Below are 19,417 nucleotides of genomic sequence, written 5' to 3' on the forward strand. Positions count from 1 at the left end.
CGGCCCCTTTAACTGGCTACACGGACCTGGGGAGGAGTGGCCAGACTCCGCCTTAAAAGAAGAAACGGCGCCCGACCAGGTGTGTCTATACACCGGAGGAGCGGTCAGCAGGAGGAGCGGTGGGGCGTGGAGCAAAGAGGAAGAAGACGGCGAGTGGTGGGAGGACGATTCGCTGGAGTGGAGACTGCAGCGACAGGACCGACAGGACGAGTCGACGGAGGAGGAGGAGACGCCCCGAGAGATCCTGTGTCTGCGAGAGGGACAACAACGACTGGCGATATTCCCCGAAGGCAGGCAAGCTCCGGAAGCAAGTCGGGAAGAGATCCCTGGTGACAGCGTACCTGGAGAGGAGGAGCCGCCGGTGATAACGGAGGAAGCCGCCGGAGCCGACGCTGAGGAGGTCGCTGGAGAGGGAGCTGAGGAAGGCATCGGAGCGAGAGCAGCAGAAGCTGACGGTGGGAGAAAGGAGGAAGCAGCTGAGCCAGGAGGCCACCGACATCGCGATTCGCCCAGCCACTCCCCCGGAGGGGCGTGGCTTCGCGAGGTACGTTCCCGTATAGCGGGCTGGGTGGGGCGGAGGACACGGCGCTAGAAGCCTTCACCCCTTCACTAATTCCTCGACCTTATCTAGCGTGCAGCATATCCCTACCTAGTCACGAGCATAATATCTTGTACTTGTCACGTGTGTTTATTGGGTGCACAAGTCGTCCCTCCCTTCACGTCACCCCGGGTGCTTGGGTCACATACAGAAAGGCCGTGAACCTAACGTGCTCTTTCTGTTTCTTGCAAATACCGACGGAGAGGAGGACAAGACGGAGCCTGACGGAGGAGAACGAAGACGGACCCTAAAGAAAAGAAGGCAAGAAGGTGTTCTTTCCAAGAGCCGAGCGGAAAGGAGTCATTCTCCAAGGAAGGCTGGTGTTAGACTGAAGTGTACTGACCAGCTCTTGTCAAAAATAAAGCCTCTTCCTACTGTAACAAAAACACGTCTCCTGCCTTTCCCTACTGCCCCAGTTACAAACTGCCAAGCCAGGTCCTCCCTGTACCGGAAACAATCATCCTGGGGCTGGTTTCAGGGCATCATCCTTCATCAGCCAGGCTAGCTTGAATCCAGTGTTGTAGTGAGCACGGGACCAACGCCTGGGCATACCCTTCCCACTTAGGGCGACATATGCAAGAGAAAAAATTGATGGACTTAATGCTGGACAATGCAAACATTCACCCCCAGTCACAAGGATCTGGGTTTAATCCATCATTCTTCAATAGAAGTGTTGAACATCACAAGCCAATAAAAACCACCAACCACAACAGAAGCTATCTGGGAAAGTTCTGAAACCCAATATTACCATCAGCAAAAAACTACTGATTCAATTTCCCTGGAATGCAAGCCTAGTACTAATGAACAACCTTCCCACTCTATGTTACAGATTCTGACCAATGATGGTCCAGAGTCTACTCATGAACATTCTCAATGTCCTCTTGTATTGCACATAAAGGTCAAATCCCATCCTTCCTGCAGGAACTGTTTTCTTCTCTACTTAAGGTCTTGTTAAATTAGGGCTTACAGTTCAAAAGTGCCACGCAAAAAGGAAGTTAAAATATCCCAATGATAAATGGCAAAAACATATATTTGAGATGAGTTTCAAACCATGGCAGGACAAGTGTCCACAAAAGCTTTTGAAATTCAAATGATGCCCTTATCAATGTGCACTGCCAACCAGAAACACCAAATGCATGCAACACACTAGAGTACAACTACAAAAAATCAACTGATCTAAATTTAAAAAACATGAATTGCATTTTTCTAGATCCCCATTCAGATTTTGTACATTATGTGGCTATTTATCCGATTGCCCAAAAATATGGGTTTTTTATGCATCACGGAATTATGGCCAACGGAAACCAACGCCAATATTTGTTATACTCAAGCCAAAGTAGTAAAATATATAATTACTCAAACTGAAAGAAAAAAAAGTGAATATTTGGTGCATGTTTTTAAAGACATTTGGACATGTTAAAAACAAATTTCATCTCACTTGTCATCATTTCAACTACTGTCAATATCTATTTATTCGACCTGCCAAAGTAAAAATGAACTTAGAGCTATAGAATATGAATATTCAATCAATAAATTGCCAGCTATCAATACGTTTTACAATAACTGAAAATTGAATTTGCGCACATGTTAGAGTTGCACAATATATTATAAAAAAATAAATACAGGCAAAAAGTAACGGACTAAAAAGATGAAGAGGGGAAGAAGAGATGTTCATTTGTACTGTAGGTCTAAGTATTTCATGTGCACCACTAAGCATAGTGAAAAATCTAAAATCAAAAGCGTTCCATGGTAAGGATGGTTACTTACACTGGGGTAGATGAGGTAGGGAAACTTTATTAAGTTCAGTGAATCCAGCACATGAGTTCACCTGTCTCAGTCTGCAGTCGCCGAGTAGTGCGTTCTAGGAAAGGGCATAAACATTATTTTCAATGAAGGAACATTTATAATGTTCAACTTTCATATTTGGTGACATGCCAATATGATTTACAGAAAACCATCACATTTAATAATATTCACAATGGAGAATTTTTCTTGCACTTTCTCTACTCAATTATTTTTCAAGTTTGTGGTCTCATATTTCATCAGCATAAAAGCACCATGTGAATTTGGATTCATTTATAGATTTCAATAAACTAGTTGTCCCTATCTTTTAGAGAAGTAATTATTAGTTGCGCCATTTATTATCTTTTATATCATCTTCTATTATCTTCAACTTGGACTGTGCATTGGTTTCCCAATTTATTACGCAGGGTTCCCATAGAGGAAATTCTCACAGCTGCCACAACCTCAAAAGTAGTCCAATTAGAGACAAGAATATGTAGATAAAATCTTGACAGAAATAAGTGTGACAAAAGTAGCCCTGTCTTGAATGGAGTGATAAGGTATTTAATATGTCTCAATAATTTTCTCCTTAGGAAGGCTAATGAATGTTGCAAGAGCTGCAGCCTTAAGATTACGGTCGGAACATGGATGTGCTAATTGTCTAAGATTTTGGAGAAGCGAATTAAGGGTGCTCATGTCAATTTCACCCTTCATAGGTTAACGCCTTTCCAGGCGTTCTACTTCAATACTATTGATCAACATAATGACTCTTATTACAAGTTGTCCATAATCATTCCTGTTATTTACCAAGCCTTAAGGTTGTTACCGGCAACTCTGATAATTTCTGGGAAGGTGAATTTACAGGAGTTCAGAGTTTTATGGGGAAAATAACACATACAGCAGATTCCATAACAAATTATTCGAAATGCACACGTCAAATACTGAGTTGTTCATGCTTTGTCACGAGTCTGGCTGAGTAAGGGTAGCCAATCTGTGGAGCACAAAAGGCACAAACACCTTTGTTGTTACAATGACCATCGATGTGTGGGGCAGGGTTTGCCTCAGACAGATGTTGTATTGGTGACATGCAGTTGAACAGTTTTATAGCAGAGATGTCTAATAAGCAATTAAAAATCGTACCCATTGGAGAGCTCGCGGCAGCGGCGGCAAGATGGCTGTACTCTGATGAAGCTCCGTCGCACCGAGACGTAGCCGCTCGTGAAGGGACACTTTATTGGTGTCGCAGCCGTCCAAAAACTCATACGCTTTGGTCGGAATTCGCTGGGAGCTGGTGGACGAATTTCCGACTTCTTTTAGTGATGTTGTGACCCGTTTTCAGGAGGACTATCTTGCCTGCAGATTCTCGATGCTTCGACTGCCATTTTGTTTCTGTTGATGCCGGAGCTCCACAATTATCGTCAATATGACCCGCATTGTGTCTGGTATTGGCTGGAATCTTTATACCACAAGTAACTGTATTTAACTTCTTGTTTGCCTGGCGACTATTTTCTAACTGTTGCGCCTCTGTCCCCTATTTTGCTGAGGTATTTCTTCACTATACACTGTTGTTCCTAAAGCGCATCATCTTTGCCTCAGCTTGTCGCTTTTGTTATTTGTGCACTTGGAGATAACCCTCAGAGACGGATGTGTGCCCAACTTTTATATGGCCTTTCATCTTCTTTTTGCATAGCTTCGCAAACAGTGTGAATAGTACCAAGAGATATTCCGCAATTCTCAGAATGGTAATAATGACGGACTACCTAATTTCCTAGGAATTTGTTTGCCTTGATGCTACTTTATACTGTCACCATTTTGGTCCTGTTCAACAAGGTTTATTTTTGATGTAGGATCCCTTACATTACATATAAGTGCGCCTAATATTTCTTTGGCGGTCAGTGTCAGGGAGACATCGTTTCAGCCTCTTCTCCTTACTGCCTATTCAAGGAGTGTGGTCTCTTTACAGTCTTGTTATTTTTACCTCAACTGTGACTTGGTTGTTTGTTTTTTGTGCCTGTCTTTGCTTAACACTTCAACATGGATCCTTCGCTTTCCAACAAGTCACATGGTAACGCAAAAGTTACTTACCTTCGGTAACGATATCTCTGTAAGAAACAGTAGTTCGTATTAGATTCCTTACTTTAGAATATCCCCAGGCGTCAGACTGGATCCGGAAACATTTGCGTAGCAGTACCCTTGCTCGTTGGTAGGCGTCGTCTGCGGCGTCGTTGGCGCCGGGATGACGTCGCCGGAGTACTTAGACACTGCCCTCGTGCGCTAATGTCAGTTCTTATACATAGCAGAGCCATGATAAAAACCAACACTGGTGCCGAGAAACTAGGGCCCTGAAAGGGGATGACCTTAACCCTAGATATCGGTTCGCAGAACGGGGAGGATGGGCGGGGCGGTAAGGAATCCAATACTAACTACTGTTGCTTACAGATATATTGTTACCGAAGGTAAGTAACTTGAGCATCTGAAAGAAACAGGTTAGTATTAGATTTCTTACCTTAGAATAGATACCCCAGCAATACCAACCCCGGTGGTGGGTCTGCGAACCAATGATCACACCAGAAAGTCCTGGAGAACGGAACGGCCAAAAAAGCTATCTCTCCGGACTTGGCTGTCCAGGCAGTAGTGTCTTGCAAACGTGTGCAGCGAGGCCCATGTAGATGCCTGACAGATGTCCTGCAAGGGGACTCCCCGACCCAGGGCAGTAGTAGCCGCCGTGGCCCGAGTGGAATGGGCCCTCAGTCCAACAGGAGGATCCTTCTTAGCTAAAGAGTAGCATGCCTTAATACACAAGACGACCCACCGAGAGATGGTCCGTTTGTGCATCGCCCGTCCCTTCTTAGCGCCCATGTAACCAACAAAGAGTTGGTCATCCACCGGAACTGGCGTTTGCGATCCAAATGGAAAGAGAGCGCACGTTTTAGGTCCAGACGGTGGAGCCGCTCTTACTCTTTAGAGGGATGCAGAGGCGGAAAGAAGGTGGGCAAGGTGTTGGACTGCCCGATGTGGAAGGCAGTGAATACCTGGTGCAGGAAAGAGGGTCTTGTCCGCAACACAACCTTGTTCGGATGGACAGAAAGGAAGGAAAGCTTGGATGAAAGAGCCTGGAGCTCACTCACTCTCCTGGCAGAGGTGATGGCAACCAGGAAAGCAGTCTTACGGGTAAGAAGACGGAGAGGACAGTTTTGAAGTGGCTCAAAGGGAACACACATCAGAAAAGTAAGTACAAGGTTAAAGTCCTAGTGAGGCATCACGAAAGGAACAGGGGGGAACATATGAGTGATACCCTTTAAGAACCTATTAACAACCGGGGACTTGAACAAAGAAGGCTGATCAGGTAGCATTAAGAAGGCGGAAATGGCAGAAAGGTAGCCCTTGATAGTGCCCAGAACAGAGCCCTGCTGGGCAAGAGAAAGAAGGAAGAGGAGAACCTCAGAAAGAGGGGCAGAAAGGGTATCCACAGCCTTTGCTGTGCACCATGCCACTAATTTGTTCCACCTGCAGGCGTACACGACTTTGTGGAGGGACGCCTGGCTGCCAGAATCACATCACAAACTTCAGGAGGCAAGTCAAATGGCCTCAACTGTCGCCGCTCAATCTCCAAGCATGGAGGTGGAGACTGGACAGGTTCGGGTGGAGGACCGTTCCCTGCTGCTGCGACTGAAGGTCCTCCTGAAAAGGCAGACTAATCGGGGGATCAACAGACATGCTGAGTAGCTCGGGATACCAGTATCTTCGTGCCCAGTCCGGAGCCACAAGGATAACTTGGGCTTGGGCCCGGTCGCGTCTGATCTTCTTCAGCACTCTGGGCAGAAGTGGTATAGGCGGAAAGGCATACAACAGACCGCAGCTCCACTCGCGACGAAAAGTGTCTCCGAGCTAGTGCCGCCGCACAAGTTACTACTTGTGTAACGATATATCTGTAAGAGACATTAGTTAGTGATAGATTCCTTACCTTAGAATATCCCCAGGCGTCAGACTGGATCCGGAAAAATACCTCTGGGCGCCGGCAGGCGTAGTCTGCGGCTTCGCGTCCGTCGTCGTTCGCGCCGGAATAACGTCAGATTACTTAGACGCCGCCCATGCGCGCTGACATAAGTTCTGATACACAGCTTTTCCGCGACAGTTACGCAGAGCCGTGATAGAACCAACACTGGTGCCATGAAACTATGGCCCTAAAAGGGGGTGACCTTATCCCTAGATATCGGTTCCCAGAACGGGGAGGATGGGTGGGTCGGTAAGGAATCTATCACTAACTAAAGTCTCTTACAGATATATCGTTACACAAGTAGTAACTTGTGCATCTGAAAGAGACACGTTAGTGATAGATTCCTTACCTTAGAATAGATACCCCAGCAATACCAACCCCGATGGTAGGTATGCGAACCAATAATCACACCAGAAAGTCCTGGAGGACGGAACGGCCAAAGAAGCCATCCCTCCGGACTTGGCTGTCCAGGCAGTAGTGTCGTGCAGCACAAGTTACTACTTGTGTAACGATATATCTGTAAGAGACATTAGTTAGTGATAGATTCCTTACCTTAGAATATCCCCAGGTGTCAGACTGGATCCGGAAAGTTTTGCGTAGCAGTACCCTTGCGCGTCGGTAGGCGTCGTCTGCGGCTCCGCGTCCGTCGTCGGCGTCGTGGGCGCCGTGATGACGTCGTCGGAGTACTTAGACGCCGCCTCCGCGTGCTGACGTCAGTTCTTAGCCACAGCTTTTCCATGCCAGAAGCGCAGAGCCATGACAAAAACCGACACTGGTGCCAAGAAACTAGGGCCCTGAAAGGGGATGACCTTAACCCTAGATATCGGTTCGCAGAACGGGGAGGATGGGTGGGTCGGTAAGGAATCTATCACTAACTAATGTCTCTTACAGATATATCGTTACACAAGTAGTAACTTGTGCATCTGAAAGAGACACGTTAGTGATAGATTCCTTACCTTAGAATAGATACCCCAGCAATACCATCCCCGTGGTGGTGGGTCTGCGAACCAATATTCACACCAGAAAGTCCTGGAGGACGGAACGGCCGAAGTAGCCATCCCTCTGGACTTGACTGTCCAGGCAGTAGTGCCTCGCAAACGTGTGCAACGAAGCCCACGTAGCAGCCTGGCAAATGTCCTGCAAGGGCACACCTCGGCCCAAGGCAGTTGTAGTGGCCGTGGCTCGAGTGGAATGAGCCCGCAGCCCAACAGGTGGTTCCTTCTTTGCCAAGGAGTAACACGCCTGGATGCACATGATAATCCATCGAGAAATGGTCCTCTTGTGCACCGCTTTCCCTTTCTTAGCGCCCGCGTACCCAACAAAGAGTTGATCATCCACCCGGAACTGGCGTGTGCGATCCAGATAGAACAAGAGCGCATGTTTTGGGTCCAGACGGTGGAGCCTCTCCTCCTCTCTCTCGAGGGGTGCGGAGGCGGAAATAAGGTGGGCAATGTGATGGACTGCCCTATGTGGAAGGCCGTGACCACCTTAGGCAAGAAGGAGGGCCTAGTCCTCAAAACAACCTTGTCCGGATGGACTGAAAGGAAAGGAGGCTTACAAGAGAGGGCCTGGAGCTCACTCACTCTCCTGGCAGAGGTGATGGCTACCAGGAAGGCAGTCTTCAAAGAAAGAAGGCGAAGTGGACAGTTATGAAGTGGCTCAAAGGGAGCGCACATCAGAAATGTTAGAACCAGGTTCAAGTCCCACTGAGGCATCACGAAAGGAACAGGAGGAAAGGTATGAGTGATGCCTTTCAGAAATCTGTTTACTATAGGGGACTTGAACAAAGAAGGTTGGTCAGGCAGCCTCAGAAAGGCTGAAAGAGCCGAAAGATAGCCCTTGATAGTGCCCAGAGCAGAGCCCTGCTGGGCAAGAGAAAGAAGGAAGAGAAGAATCTCAGAGAGAGGGGCATTGAGAGGATCCACAGGCTTTGCTGTGCACCATGCCACAAATCTGTTCCACCTGCAGGCGTATACCGTTTTTGTGGAGGGACGCCTGGCTGCCAGAATGATGTTGCAAACTTCAGGAGGCAAGTCAAATGGCCTCAACTGTCGCCGCTCAATCTCAATGCATGGAGGTGGAGACTGGACAGGTTCGGGTGGAGGACCGTCCCCTGCTGCTGCGACAGAAGGTCCTCCTGAAGAGGCAGACGAACCGGGGGATCGGCTGACATACTGAGTAGCTCGGGATACCAGTACCTTCGTGCCCAGTCCGGAGCCACAAGGATGACTTGTGCCCGGTCGCGCTTGATCTTCTTCAGCACTCTGGGCAGAAGAGGTATAGGCGGAAAGGCGTACAACAGACCGCAGCTCCACTCGCGACGAAAAGCGTCTCCGAGCGAGTGCCGCCTTGGAAATTCCAACGCGCAGAACTGATGACATTGCGCGTTCTCTTCGGTGGCGAATAGATCTAACCAAGGCTCTCCCCAACGCAGAAAGAGGCCTTGCGCCACGTCCGAGTTCAGACGCCATTCGTGATCCATCAAGCACCGACGACTGAGTTCGTCCGCCCTGGCGTTCAGAGAACCTGCCAGGTGTTGAACCACCAGAGTCACGCCCTGATGTTCCAGCCATTGCCAGAGGCGCAGAGCCTCCTGGCATAGGGTCCACGACCCCACACCGCCCTGTTTGTTGCAGTACCACATGGCGGTGGTGTTGTCCGTGAACACCTGCACTGCACTCCCTCGGACAGACGGGAGGAATGCTTTCGGTGCCAGACGAATCGCCCGCAGCTCCAACAGATTGATATGGAGCCAGGTCTCCGCCGGAGACCAGAGTCCTCTGATCTCCGCCTCTCCCAAGTGGCCACCCCAGCCCTGGAGGGACACGTCCGTCACAACTACGTGCTCCGGTTGGGGAAGGGAGAGGGATCTTCCGTTGACCCAATCGCGGTCCGTGAGCCACCACTGCAGCTGTCTCGCAGTGCCCTCCGAGATCAGGACATGGTCGGACAGGTTGCCCCGGTGCTGGGCCCACTGAAACTTCAGGTCCCACTGCAGAGTCCGCATCCGCCACCGTGCGTAATGCACCAGAAGGATGCAGGAGGCCATCAGCCCCAGAAGCCGCAGCCTCAACCTGACCAAAACCCGGGATAACGGCCCGAGGATCGGAATCAGGGCCTGTATATCCCGAACCCGCTGTTCGGGCGGATAAACCCGAAACTGCGCCGAGTCGAGAACTGCTCCGATGAAAAGGAGCTTCTGAGAGGGGCACAGGTGTGACTTCGGCACATTGATGGAAAATCCCAGCCGGTGCAGGAGATCCGCCGTAGTCTGGAGGTGGTTGACGATTGCCTGGGGCGAGCCCGCCTTCAACAACCAGTCGTCTAGGTAGGGGAAGACTGAAACCCCTTGTAGGAGAGTAGGGTCTGCAATCCCATGATCACCCGGATTTTTTGCTTTTGTTTCACTGGTTTACGACTTTCTCTGGCTGTGGGCCTGCCAATCAGACCCACAGCCTGGCTGTTCTCTTTCTAAATTACGACATGTACCCTAGGTGCATTTACCAATTGGTACTGGGCCACCTTATCAGACCCCGTAATGCAGGGCATAGGTGTACCCAGGGCCGCCAGGGGCTGCAGCATGTATTATGCCACCCCTGGCTGGCCTCCTAAATTTGACACAACTGGCTGCATGACAGCTGGGGCAAAGTCGTGTACTCACCCTTTGCTTTAGGTATAGTAGCCCTATATCTAACCGTACAATGGACGCCCGAGTTCCTATCAGTCACTCCTATGGCAGGCCTTGACAATCCTGAAGGCAGAGTGCGTGGGCTCGTGTGAACTAGGTTCTGGCCCGTGCCGAGCCCGGTTGCAGCTTGCGGAACAAAGACCCAATGGCTGTTCCATGATAACGCGTACCACATCGGTAACTTCGGTGTCGCGTTATCAAGACATGTCGAGTAAGGTGTCATACGAATCGGGATGCGGCCCCCTCACCAATTCTGGCGACGAGGTTAGCATTCCACCCTTCTAGAGGGACACGACATGTACGTAACTGTGAACCCCGGTTAAAGTTAACTAAAGCCTCAGCTCCACAAAATGGATGCTGCCACCACAGACACGAGTCTGACCTCCTGCTGCTGGGAGTCCTTCCAGCGAGGAGCGCTTGGACAAAGGGTTTCCTGTCAAGGGCGGTGTTCGCACCGTCCCAGACAGGGTTTGTGTATTCTGGGTAGGTAGGGCTTTTGCGAGAAGGTGACTGCGGAGTGGCACCCCGGTGCTCACTACGCATCTGCCGGTCAGAACCAGTTCCAGGGGCGCCAGCCCTGGCCTGGGGAAAGTCCGGCAGGGGAGAGGGGTGTAACTACCCCCCTTCCTGGTCCCACCCTTAGGGCAGGACCTAGTCATGTACCCACCCCTTTCTTTAGGATAAAGGCCGGAGCGGGGACCCTTCAAAATTAGATCATCTTTGAATCAAGAACTACTTTCTACGAAAGGACATTCGAGACTCTTCTCAAGATTTCTCCCTTGTGACTAAGGAGTAGTCACCCTGCATCAGCGGGCACCATCTAAGAACTCTGCGGTTTGCTGTAAGTCCTTCCTCAAGGAATCCGACGGCCCAGCTCGACGAGAACCGGCTTCCCTGGCACCTCCGACCTCTACCCACGTCATCAGCTCAGCTGTGATCTGTGGGTGCGACGAGACCTCGAGGGACCGGCCATCATCAGAACCTGCACGCTCTTAACCAGCACGACCATCGAAGTAATTCCCTGGTGAGTGCTCTGGGGTCCGAGAAGCCCCGACCCTGAGCCGCTCCAGCACCGAAGTGCAGTCTCCCAGCATCTCCACGATCTGCGGGGGGGCCCTTCTGCTCGCTGCTCAACACGTTGTCCGGTCACTAGCCGCTGGCTTGTGCCCTCCTGTGACGACATCCGACAACCAACGCTGCTGGTCTGGTTGCTCCAGACTGGCCTTTGCTTCTATCTTTGAGAGAAGCACCCCGGACCCTCCTGGTCCCCTCAAGATGCCATTTTAGGCCCACCACGTGGCCCTGAAATTTGCCAAGGCTTGTTGCCCCAATCCTGGGCCCAGCGACGCCGACAGCACCATCCTTCGTGGGACAGCTCGCCCTCCATCCGGGTCGCCGACAACGCCTCCTAGTCCGTGAGACTGCAGAGCCTCGCGTCGCGCACTCACCTAGTCGAGGTGACGGCCAACCGGTGCCCTCCTGGTACCCTCTGACTACTGGCTAGTAGTACGAACTTGGTCCCCTCTGCTTTCAGGTGTCAACGATCTCTGATCCAGGCTTGGATCTCTACGAACTATTCATCACTGGTCGCCGGCCAGCAACTCCTTTTCTTCCGGCTCCTGGCTCGTCAGCGAAGACCCCCGACGCCTGTAAGACTTGTGCAGCCGCAGCCCTCGTGGCTAGGTAACTCGGCATTTCGGTGCCTGCATAGCCTCTTTACTCTAGGGTCCCGAGTCCCTCGCTTCCGACTTGCCTTATCGGGTCCGCCCGAGACCTCTAAACTTTCCGTGTCCTCGGACACTTGTTTTAATTGTGCACTTGAAGTATTTTCCTAAGAGATTTGGTTTGTGCTTAGTACCCTGTCCTCATAAAGAGTACAGGGCTGTTGTGAATCTTAATAAATATCCTGTTTATTTTCATAACACTTGTGTGGTGTCCTTTCACTTGGTGTTCAAGGGGTACATGTGTGGTAAACAGCTGGCTTAACACGCCCTCTCGAGTCTTTAGCCCTAGACTGCTCGTATCCACGCTACTAGGATAGCTGGTCTATAGGTTGACTTACAACCAATCATCATAAGGGTCGTTTGGAACGATACATAGCGGTCGCTAGAATAGCAAACGCTGCATATCGGGCCAACTTCTCATATTGGTGAGCAGCAGTTGGGAGTTGAGCTTGCTGTTGTTTTACCACACGTATCCTAAGAATATCTTGTTGAAAGATCACATAAGTACTGTTAGTACATATAACTAAGCTTAGAATACTCTGAGTTCTACTGAACCAGCTGTTGCAGCTCCTCAAGGCTTAGCACACCTTGGCTGCAACTCTTAGCGAGGGATCAGTAGGTAAACACATAGTGTAGGTAGGTGCATCACTTACACCACACTAGAAACAGTATGTCGGACAAAGGAGGAAACTCTGAGTCTCCCCTTGTGTCAGTGGACCCTCCACAGGTCCTCCCTGTGTGGTGTCCTTTCACTTGGTGTTCAAGGGGTACATGTGTGGTTAACAGCTGGCTTAACACGCCCTCTCGAGTCTTTAGCCTTAGACTGCTCGTATCCACGCTACTAGGATAGCTGGTCTATAGGTTGACTTACAACCAATCATCATAAGGGTCGTTTGGAACGATACATAGCGGTCGCTAGAATAGCGAACGCTGCATATCGGGCCAACTTCTCACACCCCTAACCTGCGCAGGTGAGCTGCGACCACCGCCATCACCTTCGTGAACACCCGTGGGGCGCTGGTAAGGCCGAAGGGGAGCACAGTAAACTGAAAGTGCTCGAGGCCTACCGTGAACCGCAGGTAACGCCGGTGGGCCGGCAGGACGGGGATGTGGAAATACGCATCCTGCAAGTCCAACGCTACCATCCAGTCTCCTGGGTCTAGGGCAGCCAAGACCTGAACCAGTGTCAGCATTTTGAACTTCTCCTTCCGGAGGAAGCCGTTGACGTTCCTCAGATCCAAGATAGGGCGTAGGCCCCCTTTGCCCTTCTTGGGTACCAGGAAGTAGTGGGAGTAGCAACCACGACCTACTTCTGGCCCAGGAACGCGCTCGATGGCCCCCTTGGCCAAGAGGGCTGAAACTTCCTCCTGCAGGAGCCGCAAATGATCCCCCGATACGCGGTGGTGTTGCGGTGGCATGGCTTGAGGGGTCGTCTCGAAGGGGAGGGAGTAGCCCCTTCGGACGATCTGCAGCACCCACCTGTCCGAAGTGACTGTGCGCCAGTGAGAGTGGTGATGGCGAACCCTGCCCCCCACTGGCGTCACATGGGCCAAAAAGCACAGACTAGGAGGGTTTAGAGGCGGATGCTGCGGGGGCAGGGGTGGACTGGCTCCGCTTGCCTCCCCGACCGCCTCCACGGCGGTTTCCACGGCCGCCGCCGCGCTGGACGACAGTTTGCGGCGAGTGGCTGGTGGCACGCGTGGGGACGCCCCTTCCTTGGCCACGAAAGGAGCGAAAGGCACCCACTTGCTGGCGCGGGGCCGAGAGGCCCAAGGACTTGGCCGTAGCCCTGGAGTCCTTAAAGCGCTCAAGCGCGTGGTCTGCCTTGTCGCCAAAGAGGCGACGGCCATCGAACAGCATGTCCATGAGGGTATTCTGGACATCAGCCGAGAAGTTGGCGGACCTGAGCCAGGCGTGGCGTCGAATCGCCACCGTCGTCGCCATCGCTCTGCCCAGCGAGTCAGTTGTATCCAGTCCGCACCTGATTGAATACTTCGCTGCGTCCCGGCCCTCCACTAGGGCTTGGCCGAGTTTGGCCCGTACCTCCAACGGACACTCTGGCAGCAATTCCGCCACCGTTTCCCATATAGAATGGGTGTAACGGCCCAAGAGGCATGCGGTGTTGGAAGACCGCAGTCCCAAGCTGAGGGACGAGAACACCTTTTTGCCATAGGCCTCGTACCTCTTGGATTCCCGATCGGGGGGAGCCGTCGGGAAGGCGGTCTGGGAGTTAGAGGCCTGGATAACCAGACTCTCGGGGTGGGGTGGGTGGACAGGAAACATGGGTCGCCCGGGGCTAGGCGGTGGCGTCTGGCCACGTTCCTATCTACAGGCGAACCTGTAGCGGGCCTGGACCAAGTGCCCAAAAGAACGTCCGACAAGGCCTCATTAAACGGCAGCATAGGCTCCATGGAGCAGGACTGCGGCTTAAGGACCTCAGTGAGGAGGTTAGTCCTCACGGCCGCGACGGGGAGCTCAAGGCCCAACACCTTAGCAGCCCTCATCAACACCACACCATATGTCGCGCCCTCCTCCGAAGCCACGGAAGGAGGAGAGACGAATCCAGTGTCTGGAGAGGTGTCCAGGCCACTGGCCTCACCAAGGTCTCCTGTCCAGTCCATGCTAGACTGACATTCCCTTGTCAGAGGGTCCTCAGACCCCTCCCAATCCTCCTCTTCCCCCATCTTCTGAGACTCAGGGTCGTGAGTGAATGAGGATGGATCATAGGGATGGAAATCCCCGACCGGCGTCGAGATCGGCGCCGACAGGCCCCGTCCCGACGCCGGAACCCATAGAGAGGAGGCATTGGGGACGGCGTCTGCCAAGGCCGACGCCGGAGGGGACACCACACGGACCGACCCCGGGCGGGTCGTAAGGTCCACCGGGGATGGTCCAGCGCCTGACGAGGGCCGAACGGCACCCTGCGGCGTCAGGCCCGAAGGCACCGACGACGCCGGGACCGCTGAACCCTGCGCGAGGCCGAAGCACCCGACGGCGTCGGGGTCGCAGCCCCCCACCCACTAGGGCCCCCAGACGGGTTCACTGGGCCCGAAGGCGCCGCGGAACCCGTCGGAGAAGAAAGGGACCTCATGGCCATGAGGAAGCGCTCTATCTCCTCCGGCGTCGCGTTCAGCCCAGGGACCGGGGGGTATGGAGCCGAACGCGGCGCCCGCGACTCCTGAGGAGCCGCGTGGGCGGTGGCACCCGAACCCCCGGCCGCATCGCGCGAGCGTCGGGGGGAGTCGGAAGAGCGATGATGTCTCTTCGACTTCTTATGCTTCTTACCTGACGACTTGGACCCGGAGGAGTGGCGCCGACTCCCGGAGCTGTGACGGCTCCGCCCCCGCGACCTGTCCCTCGACCTCCCGTGGGACCGGGACCTCACACGGCGCGGGGCCGACTGGCGGATCTCGAGTCGCCTGCGGGACCGCTCCCGCCTGGCCTTCCTCGAGAGGGCCCGACAGTCGGAGCAGGCCTCGTCGTCATGGTCGACACCCAAACACGTCAGGCACAGGCGGTGCGGATCCGTAATCGACATGAGGCGTTCGCACTCGTCGCAGTGCTTGAAGCCGGGCATCCCTAACGGCACCGTCGGAGTCGTGAACACTTCGAAATAGATCAAAAGATCCAAAAGTTAGTCAAAAAATGACTAGGGAACTGCTTTTTCCAGATCTGCGCTGGCTGGCGCAGAAAAAAGAAGAACTGACGTCAGCACGCGGAGGCGGCGTCTAAGTACTCCGACGACGTCATCACGGCGCCCACGACGCCGACGACCGACGCGGAGCCGCAGACGACACCTACCGACGCGCAAGGGTACTGCTACGCAAAACTTTCCGGATCCAGTCTGACGCCTGGGGATATTCTAAGGTAAGGAATCTATCACTAACGTGTCTCTTTCAGATAACGTGTGCAGCGAGGCCCACGTAGCTGCCTGGCAAATGTCCTGCAAGGGCACTCCGCAGCCCAGAGCAGTTGTAGTCGCCGTGGCCCGAGTAGAATGAGCCCGCAATCCAGCAGGGAGCTCGTTTTTGGCCATGGAGTAACATGTCTGGATACACAAGATGATCCACCGCGAGATGTTCCTCTTGTGCACCGCCTTTCCCTACTTAGCGCCCACGTAACCAACCAAGAGTTGGTCATCCACCCGGAACTGGCGTGTGCGATCTAGATAATAAGAGCGCACGTTTTGGTTCCAGACGGTGGAGTCTCTCTTCCTCTTTCGAGGGATGCGGAGGCGGAAAGAAGGTGGGCAAAGTAATGGACTGCCTGATGTGGAAGGCCGTGACAACCTTGGGCAAGAAGGATGGTCTTGTTCGCAACACCACCTTGTCCGGATGAACAGAGAGGAAAGGAGGTGTAGAAGAAAGAGCCTGGAGCTCACTCACTCTCCTGGCAGAGGTGATGGCAACCAGGAAAGCAGTCTTCAGAGTAAGAAGACGGAGAGGACAGTTATAGAGCGGCTCAAATGGAGCACACATGAGGTAAGTAAGCACAAGATTCAAGTCCCACTGGGGCATCACGAAGTGAACAGGAGGGAACATGTGTGTGATGCCCTTCAAAAACCTATTTATAATGGGGGACTTGAACAAGGAAGGCTGATCAGGTAGCCGTAAGAAGGCGGAAAGGGCAGAAAGGTACCCCTTGAGAGTGCCCAGAGCAGAGCCCTGCTGGGCAAGAGAAAGAACAAAGAGGAGAACCTCAGAAAGGGGTGCAGAGAGTGGGTCCAGAACCTTTGCTGTGCACCATACCACAAATCTGTTCCACCTGCAGGCGTATACCGACTTAGTGGGGGGACACCTGGCTGCCAGAATGATATCACAGACTTCGGGAGGCAAGTCAAATGGCCTCAACTGCCGCCGCTCAATCTCCAAGCTTGTAGGTGGAGACTGGACAGGTTCGGGTGCAAAACCATCCCCTGCTGCTGCGACAGAAGGTCCTCCCGAAGAGGCAGACGAATCAGGGGATCGACTGACATGCTAAGTAGCTCGGGATACCAGTATCTTCGTGCCCAGTCCGGAGCCACTAGGAAAACCTGGGCCTGGTCGTGCCTGATCTTCTTCAGCACTCTGGGCAGAAGTGGTATAGGCGGAAAGGCGTACAATAGACCGCAACTCCACTTGCGACAAAAAGCGTCTCTGAGCGAGTGCCGTCTTGGAAACTCCAATGTGCAGAACTGATGACATTGCGAGTTTTCTTCTGTGGCGAATAGATCTAAACAAGGCTCGCCCCATTGCTGAAAGAGGCCTTGCGCCACGTCCGAGTTCAGACGCCATTTGTGATCCATCATGCACCGACGACTGAGTTCGCCCGCCCTGGCATTCAGAGAGCCTGCCAGGTGTTGAACCAACAGGGTCACGCCCTGATGTTCCAGCCACTGCCAGAGGCGCAGAGCCTCCTGGCTTAGGGTCCACGACCCCACCCTGCCCTGTTTGTTGCAGTACCACATGGCGGTGGTGTTGTCCGTGAACACTTGCACTACACTCCCCCGAACAGAGGGGAGGAATGCCTTCAGTGTTAGACGAATCGCCCGCAGCTCCAAAAGGTTGATATGGAGCCGGGACTCCGCCAGAGACCATAGGCCTCTGATCTCCGCCTCTTCCATGTGGCCTCCCCAGCCCTGGAGGGACGCGTCCGTCACAACCACGTGCTCCGGGTGGGGTAGGGAGAGGGATCTGCCACTAACCCAATCGCGGTCCGTGAGCCACCACTGCAGCTGTCTCGCAGTGCCCTCCGAGATCAGGACATGGTCGAACAAGTTGCCCTGATGCTGAGCCCACTGAAACTCAGGTCCCACTGCAGAGCTCGCATCCGCCACCGGGCGTGATGCACCAGAAGGATGCAGGAGGCCATCAGCCCCAGAAGCCGCAGCGTCAACCTAACGGAGACTCAGGATAAAGGCTGGAAGATTGGAATCAGAGCCTGCATATCCCGAACCTGCTGTTCGGGTGGGTAAACCCGAAACAGCGCCGAGTCGAGAACCGCTCCAATAAAGAGGAGCTTCTGAGAGTGACACAGGTGCGACTTCGACATGTTGATGGAGAACCCCAGCAAGTGCAGGAGGTCGGCCGTAATCTGGAGGTGGCTGACGACTGTCTGGGGCGAGCCCGCCTTCAACAACCAGTCGTCGAGGTAGGGGAAGACTGACACCGCTAACCTGCGCAGATAACCTGCGACCACCGCCATCACCTTCGTGAACACCCGTGGGGCGCTGGTAAGGCCGAAGAGGAGCACGGTAAATTGAAAGTGCTCGTGGCCTACCTTGAACCGCAGGTAACGCCAGTGGGCCGGCAGGACGGGGATGTGAAAATAAGCATCCTGCAAGTCCAACGCTACCAGCCAGTCTCCAGGGTCTAGGGCAGCTAAGACCTGAGCCAAAGTCAGCATCTTGAACTTCTCCTTCCGGAGGAAGCCGTTGACGTTCCGCAGGTCCAAGATAGGAAAAAATTCAAATTCAAATTCAAATAGGGCGTAGGCCCCCTTTGCCCTTCTTGGGTACCAGAAAGTAGTGGGAGTAACAACCACACCCTACTTCCGGCCCAGGAACGCGCTCGATAGCCCCCTTGGCCAAGAGGGCCGTGACTTCCTCTTGCAGATGTTTCAAGTGATCCCCCGACACACGGTGGAATCGCGGTGGCATGGCTGGAGGGGTCGCCTTGAAGGGAAGGGAGTAGCCCCTTCAGACTATTTGCAGCACCCACCTGTCCGACGTGACAGTGCGCCAGTGGAAGAGGTGATGGCGAACCCTGCCTCCCACCGGCGTCACATGGGCCTGAAAACTCGGACTAGGAAGGTTTTGAGGCGGGTGCTGCGGAGGGTGGTGTGGACTGGCCTCGCCGTTGTCCCCGACCGCCCCCACGGCCCCTTCCTTGGCCACGAAAGGAGCGAAAGGCACCAGATTGCTGGCGTGTGGCCGAGAGGCCCAAGGACTTGGCCGTAGCCCTGGAGTCCTTAAAACGCTCAAGCGCATTGTCTGCCTTGTCGCCAAAGAGCGACGGCCATCAAACGGCATGTCCAGAAGTGTGGCCGGGACATCGGCCGAAAAGTTGGCCGACCTCAACCAGGCGTGGCGTCGAACCGCCACCGTCGTTGCCATCGCCCTGCCCAGTGAGTCCGTGGTATCCAACCCACACCGGATGGAATATCGCACTGCATTTCGGCCCTTCACAAGGGTTTGGGCGAGTTTAGCCCGGACCTCCTCCGGACATTGTGGCAGCACGTCCGCAACCGCATCCCACAGGGTGTGGGTGTAACGGGCCAAGAGACAGGCGGTATTGACAGACCGCAGCCCTAAACTTAGGGACGAGAACACCTTCTTTCCGAACTGCTCATATCTCTTGGATTCCCGATCGGGCGGAGCCGACGGGAATGCGGTCTGGGAAGTGGAAGTCTGGATAACCAGACTCTCGGGGGTGGGATGGGTGGACAAAAAGCAAGGGTCGCCCGGGGCCGGGCGGTAGCGTCTGGCCACATTCCTATCCACAGGTGGACCTGTGGCGGGCTTGGACCAAGTGCCCACAAGAACCTTACATAAGGCCTCATTGAACGGCAGCAGAGGCTCGCTGGAGCTTGTCTGTGGTTTGAGGACCTCGGTGAGGAGGTTAGTCCTCACGGCCGCGACGGGGAGCTCA

General features: G+C 53.5%; 1 protein-coding gene across 1 annotated transcript in view; it reads right to left on the reverse strand.

Annotated features, from left to right (window-relative positions):
- The window catches only part of LOC147733678 (transient receptor potential cation channel subfamily M member 7-like), a 1,990,815-nt gene that overhangs the window by 448,688 nt on the left and 1,522,710 nt on the right, over window positions 1-19,417 (reverse strand). Inside the window, exon 28 of the mRNA XM_086958252.1 lies at window positions 2,366-2,459. Within this exon, the coding sequence (XP_086814378.1) occupies window positions 2,366-2,459 (94 nt within the window). The remainder of the gene's footprint in view (window positions 1-2,365; window positions 2,460-19,417) is intronic.

This window comes from Lissotriton vulgaris, chromosome 2_1 (genome assembly GCF_964263255.1).
Source record: "Lissotriton vulgaris chromosome 2_1, aLisVul1.2, whole genome shotgun sequence".
NCBI lineage: Eukaryota > Metazoa > Chordata > Amphibia > Caudata > Salamandridae > Lissotriton > Lissotriton vulgaris.